Below are 19980 nucleotides of genomic sequence, written 5' to 3'. Positions count from 1 at the left end.
AGAGATCTTAGTATTTTGATTTAAATAATTTTGTGAAGAAAAAGTTTTCTTGTTTAGAGTGTATGACAAAAAATAAGACATTTGATATATTTATGAAGTGATGTCGTAACTCTTTATAATTTTGATTTTTGTTTTTTTGGTGAACTTTGATTTTATTTGTCAGTTGGATATTACAAGTCTAAATATAACACTAATTAAGGACTTGGTCTTTATTCAAAAATTTTCAAGTTCTGCCAGCTTGTTGATCTCCTTCTCTTTTTCCGGTTTTTATAATATATGTATAATATATACATATACATATATACATATATACATATACATATATACATATATACATATACACATATATACATATACATATATACATATAGACATATAGACATATACACATATACATATAGACATATACATATATACATATACACATATACACATATACATATATACATATATACATACATATATACATATACACATATACACATATACATATACACATATACATATACATATATACAAAAAAAAATTTATAAACTCATTTTTTTTATAATATATGTATATATGTATAAATATATACATACACATATATAATATACATATATATACATGTATTATATTATATATATATATATGTACAGTAAGGCTACGCTACTTTGAGAATTAAACGGGGTGTTTTAATTCGCACTCATATCTCTAGTTTCGAAGTCCAAATAGCCGATCCAAACCATTAGATGTTTAATCTATATTAAAATGTGTTTGGAGACCAAATTTTACATTTTTTAAAAATTTTTTACTATTTATTAAGATGGTTTGAAAATTGATGTTTTTTAATGCCTACCGTCGAATGAAAACTTAAACTGGATTTTTGAGGCACTAAATGACGTTTTTTTTTTAATTCTGATGCTTCCGATGTGACGATGCCCGGTGTATCACCGGGGCAAAATCAGATCCGTCTCGTCCTCCCCTTTCCGAAAAGTGCTCATACGCGTAAATCTGATTTTCCTAGCCAAAGTTATGGCTGTTTAAAGTTTTTTCGAAAATTAAACTTTGAAAATTCATAACTAACTGTAGAAAAACCCAAATAAGTTGAAATTTATATCAATTCTGTGTATTTTTTAATACTCTACATGCTGGTGCAATCACTTTTGCAGTTTAGTCCCTATATCAATTCATACTTGCTGATTTACCAGCAAATGTCAAATTTGATATTTTTAGTGCATTGCACTATACCAGTGGCATTTGCCTAGTGCTTGGCTACTAAGTTTGGACTTGATACCATACCAGAGGTCAGTCTATGATACTTTGTGCATGGACAGAGATCTAATTTGATGTTTGAACATATTTTAGTAGCTCTAAACTACTGTTTTAGTACCATAAATAAAGAGAAGAAGATCAACAAGCTGTCAGAGCTTGGAAATTTTTGAATAAAGACCAAGTCCTTAATTATTGTTATATTTAGACTTGTGATATCCAACTGACAAATAAGATCAAAGTTATAAAAAGTTACGACATCTCACTCATAAATATATCAAATGTCTTATTTTTTAGCATACACTCTAAACATGAAAACTTTTTCTTCACAAAATTATTTAAATCAAAATACTAAGATCTCTAAAAAAAAAAAAGAAAAAGGACCGCCCGTGGGGGGGGGGGGGCGTCTGGTGGCATTTCTGGGCCGCCCGTGGGCCTGGCAGTCGGGGCATTTTAAAAAAAAAAAATCCAATGCAGGGTTATTTTTAAAATTAATTGTTTTTTTAGGGTATTAATAAAATGGCCGTGTAAATTATGTTGATTGAAAACATAATTAGAACTCTTCGAAAAGTTATTGGGAAATACATATTCAATTAAATTTTGTGGTCGGGTCAGATTTAATAAATATACTTTGGAAAATCTATAAATAATATATATCTGTCGGATTAACTAATATTCAATTCGTACCTAATCATATAAAATATAATATGTGATTTTTCGGTCAAATGAATTAGTCGATTTGCTTGTACATCCGTAGCACAAGATATACATTAAATTTACTTCACAAAAATTACCTTTTAAGGACATAAATATGTGTTCTTAGTTATATCACTTGTTTACGAGACAATTTGGTTTTGCACTATTCCAAATTTCTTTTATTAGAATAACTTTGTTATGATATAAGACATAACATAAAATAATTATATTTTTGGTTTTGCAATGACCTGACTTATAATTCTAATTTTTTTTATTTTAATTCTAATTTTTTTGATTTTTTGATTTTCGTAATAAAAGAAAGTAGGAATAGTGCAAAACCAAATTGTCTCGTAATAAAGTAGGAATAGTGCAAACATTTCTATTTAATTTTCCTTTGAATTAATTTTTCCAGCTTGGTCTCTTTTGACTTGAAACGTTAAAAGACGAAACAAGCAAACAAATAAAAACAAGGAGAATGAATGCTAAACCCGTGTTAAATCAATGATTGATAAAAAATCACGCTGGTTTATCTTGGTTCAGTTCACTGGTCTGGTAAATAACTGGCAAGTCCTATTGATCATCTCCAGTCAAATTGCAGCAAGGTAATGAAAAATTCTGCTCAATAATTTGTGGTTGCAATTGCAAAATGGGATCTGCTCAATAATGAAATTACTCGGGTCATTTCCACGAGATTATAGAATTTGTATTACCTAAATCGATGGATCTTTGAGCTAGGGTTTTAGTGTTTTACCTTGTAGCAAGAAGTGAAGTCCGCTGTCAGTAGGGGTGGCAACGAATCAAACCGAATCGAACTTATCCTAGTTTGAGTTTGATTTGAATAAGATTTGAACCGAACTGGATTTGATTTGTTTCGAATCGAACTAATTTCAAATTGAATTAATTGCGAACTACACATTTTTCGAATTGAAGTCGAATCGAATTATGAACTAATTTTTTTTTTAGCAGCCCTAGTTATACCAGTAGTTTATATATTAATTTTCTTCTCGCGGGACAAAATTTACACGGCTTCCTTTTACCGGTATGAAATGAGTGTTTTTAAGTTGAAAAATTATTCATGAAAAAATACATCACAACAAATAATTGTAAAAAGAGGATTAAGTACATGAACTGAATATGTAGTAAAACAAGTAATCATACCTCAAGTGTTCACTCGATCAAACTCTCGATCGGACCATCTTATGAAGTTAGAATTTTAAAGGTAGAGAAGACGGAGGAGAGACAGCCCTCTAGGTCGGAGAGAGGAGCAACGGCCCGAGAGACGGCCAATCGCCGAGAGCGTTGGCTAGATTTTAGAGCGAGTCAGGGAAAGGCGGAGATAGAACTAGGTTATTGCGATTTAAAAGCAATGGAGCTTCGGCTAGGTTAAATTATGACTCTCTATCTTGAGTTTTAATTTTATCAGGTAAATGAACGGCCGATGTTATTATGAGATTCAAACTATAAAAGTTCATGAACCCATTTCGATTGAACCAGACCCAGTTTGAATTTGGTTTAAATTAATTTCGAACCGAACCTGATTTGGTTTGTTTTAATTCGAACTAATTTCAAATCGAATTAAACTCAAATCAAATCCTAATCAAATTCGAATCGAATCATGAACTACAAATTTAGCTATCAGGTTCGTGGAATGGAGGCGAACGGGAGAGGAAGAGCGGCGGATGAAAGGGAACGGAGGAATGGAGGCGAAATTGGTGACAACAGAGGTACGGTGGACATTCGAAATGTTAGAAAAAAAATTGATAAGAAATGACAAAGTTTCATAAACTTCCTCAAAAAATTTGGTACCATTAGTTGTTTTAGGTAGGGGTGTACAACGGGCGGGTCGATGATATTTTATTAAAATTTGAATCTAACCTGATTACACCAGGTTAAAAAAATTCTTTACTTGACCCACCCATAACCCAACCTAACCCATCTATTTTTCTATATACGGGTTATTACGGGTTATACGGGTTAAACGGGTTATAATTTTTATCGAAAATCTATTATATATCTTTTTACTGTTTTTATTAAAACTAGATACAAATAAAAATGATAAACAAAATTTTCACACGCCTAGAGAAAAGCCCATACAGAGAAGAGGTAAAAAAATTTTGTGCATAAATCCCTCTGACAAAGAGTATTTACTACAGCTTGTAAATTTACAAATGTCAACCTTCTAAATTTTGAAATATAACAATTCAGTCCCTATAATTGTATTAGAATATATAAAAATCCAAAATACACTTGTATCGACTTACCAGTGCTAGAATTGATTTAGAAACTTAAACTGATGTGATATAATACTGGTACAAGAATTTACAAATTGGTACAAAGCAAAGAGGGGTGTAAGAAAGGTTTAAAGGAAGTACAAGCATGTACCAGTCAAAATTACTCATAGCAACTAGCAACACCTTAGATATAAATTATGAAATCGGTACAAGCTTTTGAAGTAAGAAATTCAAGTGTACAACAGCTCACCTCCATCAAAACAACAAAGTCAAATGAATTACTATGATACTGATATCAGCATGTATTAACAAGTATTGCAACCTAGATCTTATAGAATAGGATAATTGGGTCAAGAATCACAACATTATTCACTTTTAATTCAATCCAGTAATAACAATCATCAGAGGAAGAATTAATTTACAATTCAGAGAAGAAAATAAGAAAACCAGCACTACACAGGATAAGGTAATTGATCAAGCAACAACAATATAAGCTAAAGAGAACCACAGCACAGTATCAAAAAAAGGAAAATCAATTGCATAATTACAACAGGTAAGTCACAAGGATGAATAAATCAAGTTATACATATGCTGTCATCGGAAATAGATAATGTAGAAACGTAGATTTGAGGCCGGGTCCGGATATAAACGGGTTATTAAGAGCAAACCCATGACCCAACCCAGAGTAACGGGTTTGTCAAAATCCAACCCGTACTCGACCCAGTAACATCTCAACCCGGTAAAATACGGGTCGGGTAGGACGGGTCAGACAGGTCGGGTGGGTCGACAGTATTTTTGTACACCCCTAGTTTTAGGTACATCACATTTACAATTTATATCTGGAACTGTGGTGAAGATACAGTTTAAAATTTATCTCTTAATTTCTAATACGGTTTCTGCAATAAGAAACTGTTTTTTTTCTTGTCCAGAACCAGAAATTGTGCAGTCCTTTTGTTGTATCTTCTCATAGAGAAGTCTGAATAGTGTTCTAAAAAATGTCCATTTAGATCGATTAATCGGTTGATTAGTCATTGGCGGTGATCAAATTATTATGAATTTTTCTAATTAATTAACCGATTATTTTTAATTATGGCTGATTATTTCCCGATTAATTATGGTGATATCATATAAGTCCGACGACCGCATACTGTTATTTACAACTGGTCTAAATTCAAATCACATAAAGTAACTCAAATTTTGAGTTTATATATACCAACGTCCGAATATTAAAGGAATCCGTCCATTCTGGCTTAAAGCCGATTGGTCCGGATTCTGATGGACAGTCCGATGTACACTCAAAATTTGAGTTACCTCAGAGGATCCAAGCTAGGAATCGTGTCTCTCAAATAGGCTCTCTATATGCGCTTGACTGTTGTTTATTCTTCTCCGACAAAAGAAAAATTAACCCTCTGATCGGAAAGGGTGAAAAGACTTCAAACGCGAATTTGAATCAGAATTACATGTCGCACGGTAGATCGGAAGCGAAGGAGAAGCGAGAGAAGAGTTCAATCCACGCGACTTTTGGACCCCCAAATCGCGTCAGGAAATCCCACCCAAAACGAAGGTATTTGCCGAGAATTGACTGTTCGCTGGTGAGAAGACACATCTACCCTCTTCGTTTCTTTCTTCCTTCGTCAGTTGTACGGAGGTGAAATTGATCTCTTTTTTTCACACCAGGAGCTTCGACGAGGTATTGTTGCTTTCTCGGAACTTCTATTGTTCTTTAGTATATATTTTTTTCTTCAATTTAACATAATCATGTTCTCTGCCCACTGCGGTCCGTGTTTTTCGGTAACATAATCGTGTTTTTTCGGTAACATAATCATTTTTTTCGGTATCATAATCGTGTTCTCTGCCCACTGCGGTCCGTGTTTTTCGGTAACATAATCGTGTTTTCGATAACATAATCGTGTTTTTTGCCCACTGCGGTCCGTGTTTTTTGCCCCCGCTCAATCATGTTTTTTCGGTAACATAATCGTGTTTTTCGGTAACATAATCCTATTTTTCGGTAACACAATCGGGGCCATGTACACCGCTTGATAAAAATAATTTGTAAAAAAATTGACAAAATATTATACTCAAATAAAATAGTAAAATTGAGTAAAACATTTAGCAAACACGAGAGGGGCGGATTGTAAAATTTGAATGGGACTCCTGCGCTGATTAAAATTCCTTCTCCTGCGCCTGCGTCGATTGAGACCCTCAATTAACGAATGATTTGCAAATTACAACCTATTAAAATAAATACTGTTATAACCCGAAAAATTTAAACAAATAATTAACGAACGATTTGCAAATTACGACTAATTAAAATTTTATTAATTAGATAATAATTGATCAATGTACTAACTAAGTATACATCACAAATATTAAATCTATAATTAAATGATGAATTATTATGATGTGATTATAATTAGAATTTTACGAGTTATAAAGAGAACTATAATTTAGAATATTCACGCAGGTCATTCACAAAAATTCGTATATAAAAGAATTAATTTCAAATTTAGTCGGTTAGATTGATTAATAATTAATTAATTGGATATATATAATTTAATATTGAATTAATTGGATTGTAAATTAAAACGATAAAGTTCGAATAGTTCCTAAGGAATTTTCAAATCAATTTCAATTGAAATCCAATTAACTCACCCAATTCATATCAATTAGAACCTCTATAATATACTGGAATTGTTTCATCCGTTGGATATGTATCTAGCACGAAAATTGGAAGCATTTGATCCATTCGATTGAGCAAGGAGGGAAGGGAATTAACTCTATTTAATAAAAACTTCGGGTCCAGCCCTCTTTCACCTTCCTCTCCAGTCCACCTCCTCCGTGCCTCTCTCACTTGCAGCGTAACCCTGAAGCCCCCCAAACCCTCCGCCCCCTCTTCCTCTTACAGCGCCTGCGCCGCGCCTTCTTCGCTGCCGATTAAAATTCCTTCTCCTTCTCCTGCGCCTGCGCCTTCTTCAATCACTTCTCCTGTGACAGCACAGCTTCAATCAGTTCTTCAATCACTTCTCGACCTACGACAGCACAGCCGCCGGCTGAGACTCGGTCCAGGTTAGTGAGAATCGGCTCAACTCGGTGTAACTCGGCCGGAAAATCGGAAAATCGGCCGAGTCAAGCACTGGTCATCCGATTTTTGCTGAGAAACTCGCATAGGTGAGAGACTCACAAATTACTATTTACATTACATTATTATAAAAATACTGCTTAACAACCCAAAGATAAAACATCAACCAAAAGCTAGCTACCGCAATTAGTTGAGAAGATGATTTCTACATTAGCAGCAATAATGTGAAATAAATAATGTAGAAAGTACAATATATTAAGGGACAATATCCTAAAATCATTGCAAGTTTCAAAACAATCCATGTCAATACCAGTATCAGTGAATTCGGAGAACTTAGACTAGTGATAACCTCTAAAGTTGGAGGCCAGATAATTAATGACATTAAACAGACTTCAAAGACACAACATTATCCCAGTAAAAAATTAACTAGATTAAATGTAAAACAATAAAACATACCATAAAAGTCAATGCAAAATCCTTTTTCAATGGTGAGTTGGTGAGCATTACCAACCAAGTCATGAAGAAAATTAGTAAAACATAGCTAGAGAACCAATTACACAATTAAAAAAAAAAACACCTGCAGAGATGTATTTGCTTAGTCTTTGTGATGTGCTTATGATAAAACAGTGCTATTTTGAGAGCAAAAATTTGATTTTTAAGTGCAGGTTTAATTTTCTCTCTCTTCACACTCGATTTACTTTTTTTTTATATATATAGTAGAAATTTAATAAAATCCTTCTTTTATGCAACCCTAACAATGGTAATTTCTGTAAATTCAATGAATATGATGGGTGATTCTTCTTCTAACTTGTAAATGGCTTCCGATCAGAAAATTTCAAATCAAAATCATCTCTATTCATCTCTTTTCTAATGAAATGAACTCATTTCTCATAGTCCATTGTTTCAGTAGAGAGAAGCAGCTAAATGCAGTGGTACTTCGTTGCGGCTCTTCTCACCATCCTCACCAGCTCTCAGGTCCGTACATTTTTAACCCCCGCTGCACCTGATGCGGCCACGTCAGCTCTGAGGTGGCTGCGTCGGACTGAGCGGATCTCTTACCCTTCGTTATTCCCAGATCTTGTTAAGCTTTCAAATTCTGATTTTGGGTTCTTTTTAGTGTATTAATTGGAGAATAGAACCTATTATTTGAGTTTTGTTGGAATTTGGCCCTGTAGTCCCAAATTTTCAATCAGTGCCTTAAATTAAGTGAAAACTCTCCTATTACCTGGTCATTAGTAATACTACAGTATAAGTGTGAAAATAATAAATCTTACTATAATATAAAATCAAGTGTCCTTTGTAGTTGTTGGTTATTTATTTATTTTGACTTTTTTCAGGGTATTTTGACAAAACTCTCTCAGAACAAGGATAGTACTTATGACTATGATACAGCTACTGTGCCTTTTCTTGGAGAAATATTTAAGGTTCTTTTCTGTGAAATTTTGTGTTTCTTTTCCTTTATTTTTCTTCTAATTTTTTAAAGCTCAACACATTTAATAATACTCAGTCAATTGCCTCTATAAATTTAATTCCTGTAGGCATCAAAAAAGAAAACCTACAAAATTTCTTGTAAGATGAATTAGTGATCAATTGAGTCACTGTATAAAATTCTGTCAAAGGTTCAATATAAAGAATTCTAATTGCTGAACTTTTTTGTATTTCAAATTAGCTTTTTGTGTCATGTTTCTTTCTGTGGAGAGAAAAAGTGGCATCCCCAACTCCACTAAAACTAACAATGGAATGGAGAAGTATGCGGCTGTTCCTCATTCCATCTGTCATTTACCTATTTCACAACAATATATCATTCCTCACTTTAAAGTATTTAAGCCCCTCCACATACCAAATCATGGGAAATCTCAAGATCATCACCACTGGTGTTTTATTCAGGTACCTGTCTTTTCTCTTTGATAATAGATTCTCAGCTTAGGTGGTTTTGGTAGTACCAGTAACAGAACAAGCTGGTTTGTACTGGTATTCTCTTTATTTTGTTCGTAAGTTGCAACTTCTTGGCTAAATTGCACTCACAAACCCCAGATAATAATAAAGCTGGTGCTGCTCGGTATTGATCAATATGATACTAAAAATACTGGTACGCATATGGTATCAGTATGATTCTTTATTCTGTTCTCTCATATTTTGTAAGAATAATTAGTTCTACGTTATATATCTCTCAGGATATTCCTGAAAAGGAAGTTAACCAAACTACAATGGATTGCTATTTTGCTGTTGACTATAGGGACCACAACAAGCCAGGTTTCTTTCTCTATTTAATGAAAACAATCATTCTTTCTTAAAATAATAGAAAACCTTTCTCTTTCGTTTTTCAAATATTAATTTTCCTAGGTGAAAGGGTGTGGCGATAGCATGTGTGAATCACTATTATCAGGTAACATAACAGGGTATATTCTTGCAATAGTGTCGGCTTTTCTCTCAGCTTTTGGTGGAGTATACACTGAGTACCTATTGAAGAAGAATAATGACAGCCTCTATTGGCAGAACATCCAACTATACACGTACTTTAAACCTTCCCTTGCTTTTCTAATTTTGATTATGGAACCAATCTGGAATTATTCCCGGAAAATTAATTAATCCTCGTTCTTTGTTAGGTGTGGTGTATTTATAAACATGGGATGGTTAATAGTAGGAGACTTCCAATCAGGGTTTGAAAAGGGGTTTTGGTGGCAGCGCCTTTTTCATGGATATACCCTTACAGCATGGCTTGTTGTTGCCAATTTGGCCTCTTCTGGTTTGCTTGTTTCTTGGCTTATGAAATATGCTGATAATATTGTAAAGGTACATATGGTTTATATCTAGTTCTTTCCTTTGAAAAATAAAGTATTATGTTAGTTGGCATTGCAGTTGTGTTATATTATGCTGTGTTTTGTTGTAATTTATTATCTTAATTTTTGTAGGTGTATGCCACATCAATGGCTATGCTGCTTACTGCAGTTTTATCTCAATTCTTATTTGATGTCAAAGCTACTATTCAGGTACTTTAATTTCCTCATTTTTCATATATGCAAACTCTTGGTCTGACTGGTACTATTATTATATCAGTTGGCCATGGTATCATTATGCATTGATACTGCAAGCTCACATAGATAATAAGAACTGATTTAATGCTCTTAGGAGGGCAGATGGCTTAAATGCAAAACCAACTCTTTGATTTTTATTCTCTTTTGATTTCCTTTGTAGCTTTTATTGGGCATTATTATATGCATGATATCTCTGCACTTGTACTTCACTCCTGTTCACATGCTAGTTGACTTGCCTGAGATTGAGACACCTGTCAAGCGAGAAGAGGATCCTTGAATATACTTTCATGCAGTTCCAGTTCGCACAAAACAGATTACACCAAAACGACCAAACACCATTCTGATAATTTTTTGAGTTTTTGCTTAGAATCAGCATTTGTAAGTCAACATTAGCCTACTAACAATCAGTTTTATCTCACGAGGATAGCACAATTTTGTTATTCAATTTTTTTTTTTTTTTTTTACAATCTGCTGGTATGTTTTTGTTACTACTAATTGTTTTAGTGTGAATTGTAAAATTCTCTCGCTAAAGCTGGCTGTGGTTTGAAAAAGGTAAAATTTGTGGGGTTGAATTGTTTGTCTTTCTTCCTTGTAACTCTTGTGTAAAATGCAAAAATGGGAACCCACTTTAGGTACTCATTAATATTACTGTAGTTTAAATTATAGTTTACACTTTATTGTTAAGATATGATTTGCATCTTATTTATAGTTCGTACTTTATTGGCACTCATTTATACATCATTTGTACTTCGTTCAGACCTATATACACGAAACAGACTTGTAAGTACCACTATGTTCTCACTCTATTAGCATTTTTAGGTAGGTTGTGACTACTTAAAACAATATAAACCCATTCTAAGTCCACATAGCCCACCAGTAGCTTCCCATAACGGGCCCAAAACTAAAAGACAGTTCTCATCTCGGCGCAAATAAAAATTGCAAATTCGAAACGGTGAAACGAGTTTCACCGCGTCCGCTATCCACTTAGTTACTTAAATTGATCCAATTAAAAAGCAAAAACATTCCCTTTACTCGGTCAATTAAAAAGCAAAAACATTCCCTCAGTGGATTGAGTGAGGTGGCCAATTACATCTGGAAACGGCAGAAAGAGGAAGATTACCCGGTGCTTGACAAAAATTACCAGTGACGGGTTCTTTTAGTAGCTTTAATTCTTTTCCTTAACCATTTTTGTAAACTGTGCCTGTTAGGTGTTATTGTACAGGGAGCAGGGAGGGAACGATGCTTCAACTTCCTATGGTTGCAGTACTAACACTAACAAGATCAATTTTGGGTTTTCTTTAGTTTGTTTCTAGAATTTAAAAATGTCATGTAGAAATGTGTACAGATGAAAATGAGAAAATAAAGAGTTGTAGGATTCAATATCTTCTTCTTCTTCTTCTTTTTTTTTTTTTCTTTTTTTTTTGTTTAAATTTGTTCACCTTTTTGGTTAATAGTTATTAACTCGCAGCTTATTCTACTCAACCAAATTAGAAGGATTTCAAAAGAATGTAAGCATAGATAACCTTATTTTTTAATTAGGTAAATATAAATAATATTCACTCCATATTTACAAATGATCCGCAAAAAAAAATAATGAATATGGTTTAATTTATTTAGTACATATCAAAAGTGCAAATAAATAATTTATTACGGCTGGTAGAAATATGCTCTCGTTAAAACTATATGATAGTGCATCTTGATACAAAAATGCAAATAAAGAACAGTAGGAACTTCGTCGTCTGCAGCGCTCCAAACAAGAAGTCATATATATACAACTATTGCATCTCTACCTACATGTTTATTAAAATTATGTAGAGCTGCATCTCTACCTACAGAACAGCATCATTTGTATGTAAATAGTTTCGTAAATAATGTGATAGGACCTCTTCCCTTTTCTAGTTGTGGGGAATAGTGTTGAAAATTTCATAAATAATGTAATATGACTTCTTCCCTTTTCTAGTTGTGGAGAATATTGTTGAAATTTTTGTTAATACTTTGTATCTTTCAAAGACATGAAATTTCAGAGCTCTAGAATTGCCATCCAGAGATTTTGGATTTTTATGAACTTTTTATCACGTCATGTTTATTGTCACGTGAAGTGACTCGCGTGTCACATGAGGCATGTGTTCATTCCAAGCTTCTAAATAGCTAGCTATAGCGAAGCTATAGCGCCGCTATAGCGGTTTTGGACCCAGAAAGCTAAGCTACGGGCTAAAACTGCGCTAATCAAGCTACGACCGTTATAGCGGTAATAGCGGTCCGCTATAGCGCGTAGCGCGTAGCGGCAATAGCGGCAATAGCGGCAATAGCGGTCCGCTATGCTACATGGGTTATGATTTTGCAATTTTTTTTTCTGAAAACATGATTTTGCAATTTTAATGGGCCTTAATATCTAGATTGGTTTTTTTTTTTTACTTTATTAAGCTATATCAATACAATGGAACATGTGCGGGCTATACCGCTATATCAATTAAATTTTGTATCATGCATTAATATACGGTAGTGGTATATTTTGAATATAAAATATATCGATAGTTTTTGAATTAGGGATATTTTGAATGACAATTTGAACTTTGTATTGGTTTAATATGAATAATATTAGAACTTCTTAATTAATTTGATATTTGTTTTCTTGATGAGACAATTTTACTAGGCAAAGCCTTCTATGGGCATAAGGACCTATTTATAAAATGAACATATTTTTATTTTTAAAGTTCAAACAGTCGATCCGAACCGTTCATCTTGTTCTCCATATTAATATGTGCTTGGAGACCAAATTTTACATTTTTCTGATTTTTTTTACTATTTATTAAGATGGGTACAAAATTTAATGGTCTGAATTTGATATTTTTTATACCCATCTTAATAAATAGTAAATAAATTCAGAAAAATGTAAAATTTGGTCTCCAAAGATATATTAATATGGAGAACAAGATGAACGGTTCGGATCGGCTGTTTGAACTTTGAAAATAAAAATATATTCATTTTACAAATAAGCCCTTATGTCCATAGAAGCATCACTCTTTTTACTATTAGTAGAAATATAAAATATAATTTTTGAAATAAAAAAACGCTATTTATAATAGCTTTCGCTATAGCTCCGCTATTCGCTAAAGTTTTTTTTTTTGTCTCCCCGCTACACCGCTATAAACGCTATTTAGAAGCTTGGTTCATTCAGATGATATGTCTATCTTTTAAACGAGAATAACACGTCACGCCATGCAAATTGATTTGATTACGTCATGTCACATGATTAATTTTTGTCAAATATTATTTCTTTATTATAATTTATTATGTAATATTTCTTATGTTTTATAATATTTTGTTATTATTTTTTATGTGCTAACGTAAAACCTGAAAAAAAATATTAAACATGATCAATCCCCCTCTAAACTTCAAAATTACGTATTCTCCCTCTTAACATTCAAAACTCACAAATATATCCATTTTATTGTCTTTTATATTAAAATTCATTTTAAGTTTATAAAATATCTAATATATTCTTTATTAAAAAACATAAAAAAATGTGTAGCTTGTTTAATAAAAATGCCGGTCTTAAATTTAATAGGTTTTCGAGGGCAAAATATTTATTTTATAAAGGTAAAGGGTATAATGATTATTTGGTTTTCGAGATTAAAATAAATAATTTATAAAATGCAAAGAGTACAACGGATATCTTTTAAGATCGACATCTTTCTTAAACAAATTACAAACTTTTTATACTTTTAATAAAGAGTAAAATGGATAATTTATAAATTTAAAATGAGTTTTAATATAAAAGATTGGATAAATTTGTAAGTTTTGAAAATTTAGATGGGAAAATACATAATTTAAAGTTTAGAGACAAAAAATGACAATTATGAAGTTTTTTAGGGGTATATGTGAAATTCGCATAGTTGTAAATTTGCAAACGAAGTAAAAATTAGAGAGTATAATCAATCTCAGGTCAATAAGATCTCTTTTCTTCGACAACCCTTCCCTCTCTCATGGTACTAGCGCGATCGAATCCCGTGGCATCAAGTAGCGATAGCGACGAGACCTCAAAGTCGCGCGCTGAGAGGATCCAGTACTGGACGCGTCTTTTCATGATTCTCTCAGTCGCTTCCATTTATGTGCTGATCCGAGAGCGACGCAAGAGGTCCCTAGCGGAGGCATCCGGACGCGAGATGGGCTTCACTCCGGCGGAGATTGGCGCTGCCGTGTCTCTCGCCTCCTCTCTCGCTTGGCTTTTCATCCTTCTTCCTATTTTGGGATTTGGTGGGAATAAGAATGGTCGGACCAGTAAACGAAGGTTCGAGTCGGGAGATTGACAAGATTTTATTTACACATCTTATTCTTTTGTTTTTGGTTTGGTTTGGTTTTTGATCTGACAAACGGCGATCTGTTATATTGAATGTGTTTTCTGTATTTATGTTAATAGTACTCTTTTAGTAAGATATTATTGTAATTTGTAAATTGTTTTTTGCGTTAAAAAATAACAACTTTGTAATTACACAAGGAATACAGTAATACTGAAATAAATATGTGGAATAACAAAAGCAACCCCAATATTTACACGAGGAATGTTTATTGTTACTTCGCCACTCTGGCGTAGTTAGAATTTGAGTCAGGGTAGACAGAAATCAAGTTTGGTTTCTTTTTTCTGAACAAATTCGGATTTGAATTGTCTCCATAATTCTCTTTCGGTCTTTGCCCACCTACCAAATTGCATTTTTACCTATCGAATTGGTTATAATTTCTAAATTACTAATTGATACAAAAATTACTTAAACAATTGATATCAATTGGGCGGAGGAAAATTGCTACTCTGAATTGAACAAAGATTTAAAAATATCTTTCTTCCTCAATTAGAATTTGAACTGACAATCATTACTCCGAATTGAATTCAGAGATAGACAAAATCAAATCTATGAATAAGCAAGACCCATTGAAGATCATAGTCCAAAAAAAAGAAGAAAAAAAAAATTTCAAGGGTAAGCAACTGCCTACCCCTGTGGCAATGTAGCTCCGCCCTTACCACACATGATGCAGTCCGCAGGTAATTAGAGAGTGAGTTGTGGGGTGAGTGTGTTGCCTACGGGCAGTGATCAAAAAAAAAAATTTTGAGTTTAGATATGGACTGTCCGATCTGTTTAGGCACGAGTATTGAAGGAGCTCTGTGCATTCCATACGGTCTGGATTCTGATCGGATGGCCCACATCTAAATCCAAATATTCTGTTACCACAGAGAATGTAGACTCACACATTACTCCAAGTTCATTTTTTTTTTTTCAAAAGAATTCTAGAGAGTTGGATCAATATATATATTCTACTTGCATAATAATGGTAAAGTTTAACATTTATGATTTAAATATGACACTAACACATACCTATTAAAAATAACTCGTCTTCAGATATATTAAGAACAACTCGTTTTCATATCATACATATAAATATGTTAACAGCTAGTTTTTTGTTGAATAATTATTTTAGTACTTGTCTACAGTACCCACACTTAAAGAAATAATATATTATGGTTTTCACTAATTATATAGTCTAAACTAATTATTATTCTAAAATTTCAGCAGCATTATTTCTCTATGGTCCCCACTAATTATATAGTTTCCCTTTTACAATCATCGCACTCGTTCTCGCGTCAACTTTTCTCTAACAAAAATAGTTGACATCATAAGAATAAATACTTCAATGCATAGATATAAATACTTTCAGTTTCATATGTAAAAAAATACTTAGATATGTATACCTTTGTAGTTATAAAATACTTTCATAGTCATACGTAAAAAATATTTAGATATGTATACCTTCATAATTATAAATACTTAAAAGATAAGATATTAACACTTAAAAAAATATTAATACTTTGATGCGTGACTTATTATGATTATCCTTTTTGGAGTTCTCCTATCATCCCCGCATCAGCCTTCCTCTAACAAAAATAGTTGACCTCATACGTATAAATACTTTAATGTATAAGTATAAATACTTTCAATATTTAGATATTAATACTTTCAGTGTCATATGTAAAAAATACTTGCAAGTATAGGCATAAATACTTGTACGGCGAGGTATAAATACTTGCGCGATGACAAGTTGGAAAGTATGTCATCATGGATCTCATTTGAAAGAAAATATTACGTAGATATTAATAATATGGAAAAAAAATTAAAATTGTGGAGATTTTGCAATCCTTGCAAGAAGTTATCTTTTTGCATTTAATTTTTGGTGACCCCCCCGCGAGTACAGTGCGGGTACAGTGATGTGGGTACTATTATCTTCGCGCTATAGTACCCGCACATTAAATAATTGTTAATCTCATAACTATAAATACTTCCGTACATAGGTATAAATATTTCTATGCTAGATATTAATACTTTAGGAAAAAAAATTCGAATTGTGGAGTTTTTGCAATCCTCACAAAAAATTATTTTTTCACATTTAATTTTTGGTGGTCTCCCCTGCAGGTACAGTGTAGGTATTGCAGCGCGGGTACTGTTATCAGCTTCCTTTTTTGTTTTGCAAGTATAAATAAGGAATAGTCTAACGGTTATTTTTTTGCTTTGTAAGAATATATTATTTTTTGTTCTGGGCTACAAGCTGTTGTGTTAATTGTTATACTACAAAGAGTGTGCATAACCAGTATTGACGATACCAATGAACCAGCTTAAAAATGGTATATGTATCAGTACCAGACCAAATCATGTTAATTACAACAGGCCGGGACGAATTCAAACCCGAATGTAACCCATGCGATGCATGGAATTTTTCTATATAAGCATATCATATTAGAATTACTAAAATTGCCAAGTAAAATGTAAAGAATATATCAAAGTGCATGTGGTTCTGGTTCTGGTTTTGTTTGATGATTATGATGATATATACATGTACCAGACAAAGAGCAAAGCGTACAAAAACAAGTACTATCTGTTACACACTGTCACACTTGGTCAGTTCTACAGTTACTTTTCGACAGCAAAGTGTGGTTAGTACTTTTCAACTGTTTATGATGCTAATAATGAATATGCATTAGCTTTTCAGTTTTTGGACTAATCAGCTTAATTAATACCATAGAAATGAGTATGGTTTGCAAAAAGGATGAAGTTGTGGCCATACCAAACTAATTAGGTACACATACCATACCCAAGTATGAAGATTAACCAATTAAACCCTCTATATATCTCTCCGCACCTTCCTTTCGATTATTACCATTTCTCGTAAGAAACCTAACGGTACTCTACCAGGCTACCAGCTTGTATTTCTCACCCATACAGAACTGTAACGGCTCTCTAGCTTAGTAATTGATATATTGGTCGTACATTGTACATTGAAATTCAAGAGATAAATCAACAGATTTCTTATTTAATCAAATTCAAGAAGTGTAATATGGTATCAAAGCAATTAGGTTATCAAACCAAATGATTCTGAAAATTGGCAAATTAAAAGAGCCACATTAATGATCGATTCCATTTAATTAATCTGGAGGGTTCCTGAATCAGTCTTTGATCGAAGTTGAGATCTTATTATAAAAAAAAAAAAAATTCCTTATTGATATATCTGTTAGTTGGAAATTTTCCACTAACCATAAAGAAAACGATCCATGGCAACCTTCTCCGATCATCCTTCCAGGAACACAAGTGTTAATACAAGCAATGAAGCATGGCTGAGCTAAATTCATTGCTTCGCCTCTCAACCATGCTACTTGACGACAGCAATTATCTGACATACAATCGAACAATGACATTTACGCTCCACATAAAAATTGGAAGAAGTCAGATCCACCGTGATTTTAGCTGCCTTCTTTATTAAATGGCAAAATTTGGAAAATTTTAACCATATATTTTAATCTTTTAAAATCATCATAATGGTATTAATTTAACTTCTTTTTTTTGTCGATGGCATCTGTAACTCCATCCCTAGTGGGACTGTGGGACCAGCTATTGGTTAATAAATTCATATCATCTGAAGTAACTTAAATTTTAAATTTTGAGTTGGTCCATAAAGGATCTTGAACGTCTGATATGAACTTCAAAATTCTCCGCTTTCTATTTATCTACTCCATTAGAATTCACCAAAAAAAAAATCAACTTAAGTTAATGTCAGTTTCCTCTCATTTTGGCCATTATCCTATTTTTCCTCTTTTGTTTATTGGATTATTTTTTCCTTGTCTGCTAAAAAGGTGAAAAAAGCAATGCTATTTTCCATATATATGTCACAAATTCAGCAAAAAATCACATTATGATCAGCGAATGCATATTATACTTATTAAAAACACTGAAGTCACATTGGATACATCAAAACAACATCACATGAGTATATTTGACTTGTTCAATCAAGTATATGTCGAACAGGCACTTAAGGTTGTTGAATCAAATAGTGTGGTGTAATCAAGGTGAAGGTGCAGGTGCTAAATTGAAGCATGGTGGTAGCGGGTTACCACAAAGGCATGCATTGTTTGCAAAATTTGCGGCATTGAATTTCCACATGTTACCCCCCTGAGGTATCTCTCCACAAAGGTAATTTGAAGAAAGATCCAATGAAGATAAGTTTGGTGGTAAGGTAGAGAGAGATGGTGGAATTGTACCATTCAGATGGTTGTTTCTTAGAAAAATGACATTGAGATTGGTATTATTGGAAAAACCAGGAACAGAGCCAGAGAGAGATGTGTTTGTTATAAGGAGGATCTGAAGATTGACAAGTTTACTAATGCAGGAAGGAATCAGACCATGAAGTCCTGGCAAATGATAGATCTCAAGGTATTCTAGTTCGGTGAAGCCGCAAATGGCATCTGGAAAGGGTGCAGAGACATCTAAGTCTGTCATTCTGAGATAGGTTACACGACCGGTTTCAGTACAAGATAGAGTTACCCCCCAGATCCTGGTTTATAGAATCCAAAATCGCAATATTCAAAACCTATGACCCAGTTACCAAGAAAGCCAGGGTCGCCCAGTTGCTTCTTCATTTGGAGAAGCAAGATTTCTGTATCCAGATCTCTAGGAGATAAAAACTCTGAGTTGGAATCAGGTGCCATCTCAGGTGCAGGTGTCGATTCAAATATTGTGATGGATACAGGCGCAGGTACAGGTGCCGAATCAAACATTGTGGTAGATACAGGAGCAGGTGCAGGTGCAGATGTATGTGCTGAATTGAAGCATGTTGGCAGTGGGTTCCCACAAAGACATGTATTATTCGCAAAGTTTGCGGCATTAAATTGGCCCATGTTACCCCCCTTAGGTATCTCTCCACAGAGGTAATTTGAAGAAAGATCCAATAAATGTAAGTTTGGTAAGGTAGACAGAGATGGTGGAATTGTACCAGATAGGTGGTTGTTTGATAGAGTAATGCCAATGAGATTGGTATTCTTGGAAAAACTAGGCAAAGAACCAGATATAGACGTCTTTGTTATAACAAGGGATCTAAGATTGACAAGTTTACTAATGCAGGAAGGAATCTGACCATGAAGCCCGGTCCAATTATAGATCTCAAGAGAATTTAGTTCAGTTAAGCTGCAAATGGCGTTCGGAAAGGGTGCATAGAAATCTAAATTTTGGATTCTGAGATTGCTTACACGACCGGTGCTGGTACATGCTAAATATACCAAGGAATTTGGTGGTTTATTGAATCCGATCTCACAGTATTCGAACCCTTTAATCCAGTTACGAAGAATGTTGGAATCACCCAGTTGCTTCTTCAT

The 19980-nt window shown here is 33.4% G+C and overlaps 2 protein-coding genes across 4 annotated transcripts; one reads left to right on the top strand and one right to left on the bottom strand.

The window, feature by feature from the left end:
• Positions 1 to 7016: 7016 nt before the first annotated feature.
• On the top strand, positions 7017 to 11000 carry LOC144543685 (Nucleotide-sugar transporter family protein). 3 transcript variants are annotated; one of them, XM_078292040.1, is made up of 9 exons: positions 7017 to 7346; positions 8168 to 8232; positions 8595 to 8681; positions 8927 to 9144; positions 9432 to 9510; positions 9601 to 9770; positions 9864 to 10050; positions 10170 to 10247; positions 10453 to 11000. In XM_078292040.1, exons 2-9 carry the CDS (start codon positions 8182 to 8184, stop codon positions 10567 to 10569), a joined length of 987 nt encoding a protein of 328 aa, XP_078148166.1. In that variant the 5' UTR covers positions 7017 to 7346; positions 8168 to 8181; the 3' UTR covers positions 10570 to 11000. The 3 variants fall into 3 exon arrangements, with proteins under 3 accessions (XP_078148166.1, XP_078148165.1, XP_078148167.1); XM_078292039.1 differs by having other exon boundaries at positions 8165 to 8232; XM_078292041.1 differs by lacking the exon at positions 7017 to 7346 and having other exon boundaries at positions 8152 to 8232.
• A 7673-nt stretch (positions 11001 to 18673) lies between these two features.
• LOC144543928 (uncharacterized) lies at positions 18674 to 19980 on the bottom strand. The gene is made up of 2 exons (XM_078292376.1): positions 19200 to 19980; positions 18674 to 19074 (listed from the first exon to the last, which is right to left on the bottom strand). Exons 1-2 carry the CDS (start codon positions 19978 to 19980, stop codon positions 18674 to 18676), a joined length of 1182 nt encoding a protein of 393 aa, XP_078148502.1.

Source organism: Carex rostrata, chromosome 25, assembly GCF_964058835.1.
Source record: "Carex rostrata chromosome 25, lpCarRost1.2, whole genome shotgun sequence".
NCBI lineage: Eukaryota > Viridiplantae > Streptophyta > Magnoliopsida > Poales > Cyperaceae > Carex > Carex rostrata.
The sequence above is the reverse complement of the archived record's forward strand: the minus strand, read 5'-3'. Positions and strand labels throughout refer to the sequence as shown.